Below are 3990 nucleotides of genomic sequence, written 5' to 3'. Positions count from 1 at the left end.
AACTACCTTTCGGCATTACTTCTGGGGGAGGCAGTTTTATTGTGTTTTGTTGTTTATGTTGCAGGTAATTGAGCACTTCAGTCAAAGTTAGACACTAGCGAGTGTGGTAAGTACAAAGCAGTACTAGAGCAGTATGGTAAGTACACTCAAATTATTCCTCTTTTTTTTTACTTTCCAAACCTTTTGGCTTCGTTTTCCTTTGCAGATATCAGCGCCATATATTCCCGGACTGCTTTCCAGTTCTCATTTGACTTGAGCATCGTTGGAACCAAGTTAGTGTAAGTTAGTTTCTCTGTATTTAGACTCTCCATTAATTTATTTCTTTCATAGGTCCACCTTTTGCACTCCAGGATTGTGTGCTCTGCTGTGTCGTTATCGTGGTCACCGTAAATGCATTTTGGACTATCGGTAAGTTTCATTTTATATAAATAATTCTTGAAGCATCCGTGTCCTGATAAACATTGTGTCATAGAGTAGGTAACTTCTACATGGCTCCGCTCTATCCAGTTTTTTATATGTGGTATAAGTTGTCTTATCCACTGCGCTTTCCCGTCTATATTGTGTTTCCATCTGTCGCTCCATGTGTTCAGTATTTTTTCCCGGTTATACTCTCGCAATCTATCCGGACACGCCTTTCTCTGCATCCTCTCTTGTATTAGAAGATCTATCGGTATCATGCAACTAACTTCTGCCGCATCTACTGATATAGTGCGGTACCCTCGACATATTCGCAGCGCCAATCGCCTTTGAACTGCCCTTAACTTTTCCCTATTCTTCTTCACTTCAACGGCCCTTCCCAGACCTCGGAAGCATACAGAATGGTAGACGTCTGAACGGCGGCTAACATTCTGCGCTTAATTTCCCCATAATGGACCAGTTCGGCATAAGGTTTGATAGCAGTATACATTGCCTCTCTGCCTTCGCTGCAACCGTGCGTATGTGCTGAGTAAAGTTACCTCCAGCCTGAAACGTTACTCCCAGGTATGTTACTGTGCTTTTAAGCACAATGACTTTGTCCTTTACTAAAATGCCTCGGCCTGACAATTTGCGGCCTCCTACGAGTGCAACACATTCTGTTTTTTGAGGGGCAATTTCCAATCCCACCTCCTCCATCCAGGAACATACCTGGGACGTTGTCTGTTCTGCTATCGCAATTATTTCCTCCGCGCTTCTAGCCTTAATAATTAAAGCAATGTCATCAGCGTAGGCCAGTACTTCAGTTCCATAGGGGAATTGAAGCCTGAGAAGCCCGTCATAGAGAATATTCCAAAAAAGCGGACCTAGTATGGATCCCTGGGGCACGCCTTTTGTCATTTCCATGGCGCAGTCGGCCACCAGAATCAATCAATCACTTAAATAACTCTTGATAGATCAATGTCTAAATCCATTGATATTATACCATCCTACCTATCAGAGAGAAGAATCATAATAGAGGCCGAAGGGTTACAAAAAACTGTGATGGTAAATAGCGGTGTACCACAAGGATCAGAAACATTAGATCTGGATGGAAATATAGAGACAGGGTCATGCAGTAAATACACCTACCTTGGGACTCAGATAGATTATACCGGGCGAACAGAGAGCGAGGTCGAGGAAAGAATACTGAAAGGCAAAAAAGTCATCGGGTGCCTAAACTCAGTATTATGGTCCAAACACATCTCATATGAGAAAAAACACACTATTTATAATTCCATCTTTAAAAGTATAGTTTTATATGGATGTGAAACATGGCAGCTCACTAGTAGAATGGAACAAAGACTATTAGCACTCGAGATGGACTTCTGGCGAAGATCTGCGGGAATATCAAGAATGGAAAGAGTAGCGAATATAAAGATAAGGGAAATTATGCATGTCCAGCAAACCATAATAAATGAAATAGAGAAAAGACAGCTGGTATGGTATGGGCATGTAGAAAGAATGAGTGAGGACCGAATACCGAAGAAAGTTCTGAAATGGATACCATCAGAAAGCAGAAAAAAGGGAAGGCCGAAAGCAACATGGATCGGAGGAATACATAAAGCTATGTCGGAGAGAAACCTTCATCCAGGTGATTGGGAGAATAGGAAAGGCTGGCAACTAAGTACCGGAAGGCGTAGGACGCTATGAACCCGGTTTTATATATTTTATATATACCACAAGGATGCTCTGGAACGTACTCTATGATGAACTACTGAGGATAGAAATGCCAGATAAAACAACTTTAGTTGCCTTTGCAGATGACCTTGGTATTGTATCATGTGCAAAAGATGAAGCTGTACTGATAAACACCGTCAACTTGGCAATCCAACGAGTTGTAAACTAGATGGAGAATAATCTGTTAACCGTAGCTTCACATAAAACTGAAGCAGTATTACCGACCATAAAAAGAAAAATATCCCTGGTGCAGTTTTATATACAAGGAACTGTAATTTACCCAAGTAATTCTTAAAAATACTTAGGAGTGTGGCTGGATTCCAAATATTGAAATTGGAATTTTGCGGACCATATTAATAAAACCATCACCAAGGCCGAGAAAACTGTCACCGCTTACTCATGCCAAATGTAGGAGGTGCTAGAGCATCGAAAAGAAGAGTATTTTCTAGTGTGGTATACTCGCAGCTGTTGTATGCTGCACCGGCATGGTATAAAGTCACTAATAATCGCAAGTTAATGCAAAGACTACGCAGAACACAACGCATTATGTCTATTAGGGTATGTAGCACATCAAAACTTTATCTGGAGAGGCTATAGGAGTTACAGCTGAAATAGCGCCTATTGATCTGCTCATACAGGAACGATATGATAGATACCATGGGATGGATAAAAATCGAACAAGGACAAAACTTCTCCAACAGTGGCAAGAGAAATGGAATAACGGACTATATGGCAGATGGACTAACAGGTTAATACCCAACATACAATTATGGTTAAACAGACAATATGGAGAAGTCCATTACTTCATGAATCAAGCATTGTCTGTCCATGGGTGTTTTCGAAAATATTTATACGATCTACTGTGGTCAAGATGATGATGTTCAACATACACTATTTGCGTGTGAACGATGGTAGGTCTTTAGGGAACAATTCCGTATAGAAACCGACAGAAACTTTGACTTACCTGCATTTCGGATGTACCTAGTTAAAGGGGAAGAACAATGGAAGCTAGTATATCGGATAGTCCGAAATATAATAAGTTGTAAAGAGAGGGAAGAGGGACAATAAGCATCATGGAGTAAATCTATAGACACCCTTTGCACTGAAGCAATGCGAGAGCGCATTCCAGTGTAAAGTGGTAGTTGGAGGAGGGTTTTTTTAGCCGGTAAGAATCCGTCACTACCCAACTGTGGGTGTGTAATGCAAGATTTTTTTCTCCTCATCGCAAAAAAAAGCCGATTTTGCTGCATTCTTCGATCTGACGTCTGTCGAAATCGTCTAGATCTCGTCAATCTAATAGGACTTGGTTTTTTTCGATTTTTTTCTGCTTGCTTGTTTTACGGATAGGTGCGATCGCATAATTATTTTTGATAATGTTTTATTTAATGTTAACACTACTACTTTTTCAGTGAATCTTTAAATCTGTTGTTTTTTGTTAAGTTCGTTATTTAAACATATGTATGTAATACACTCATATTAACACTAATAATATTTTTACGTTTTTATTCATCATTTTCAATGCCCCCCCGGTTGCATCTTTGTAAAGGACTGTGAATTTTTTATCTTCTTGTATTTACGATTTGAATTTCTGAGTGCATTTGAAAAAAAAACATTAGACATACTGTAGATTGGAAAAATAGCAAATTCATGCTTATGTTCTATTTTTGATAAGATGCACAATTAGATGTTAATATCTATAGAATTCTAAATAGATACTCGTAATGCAATGAGAAAATAATTACATTTGATATCTTTCTTCAAATACTTATCCTAAATTACTTAAATAAATATTTAATTTTATCGCACTATTAAATCTGAAGTATTTAAGTACTTTTCATAAATAAATGAAAATCCACA

General features: G+C 38.9%; 1 protein-coding gene across 1 annotated transcript; it reads left to right on the top strand.

The window, feature by feature from the left end:
• Positions 1-1374: 1374 nt before the first annotated feature.
• LOC115875293 lies at positions 1375-2106 on the top strand. The gene has a single exon (XM_030890713.1). The coding sequence runs from the start codon at positions 1375-1377 to the stop codon at positions 2104-2106; it is 732 nt and encodes a 243-aa protein (XP_030746573.1).
• The last annotated feature ends 1884 nt before the right edge of the window (positions 2107-3990 follow it).

This window comes from Sitophilus oryzae, unplaced genomic scaffold, assembly GCF_002938485.1.
Source record: "Sitophilus oryzae breed Bouriz unplaced genomic scaffold, Soryzae_2.0 scaffold_1368_pilon_pilon, whole genome shotgun sequence".
Taxonomy (NCBI): domain Eukaryota; kingdom Metazoa; phylum Arthropoda; class Insecta; order Coleoptera; family Curculionidae; genus Sitophilus; species Sitophilus oryzae.
This window is presented reverse-complemented; position numbering and strand designations above follow the sequence as displayed.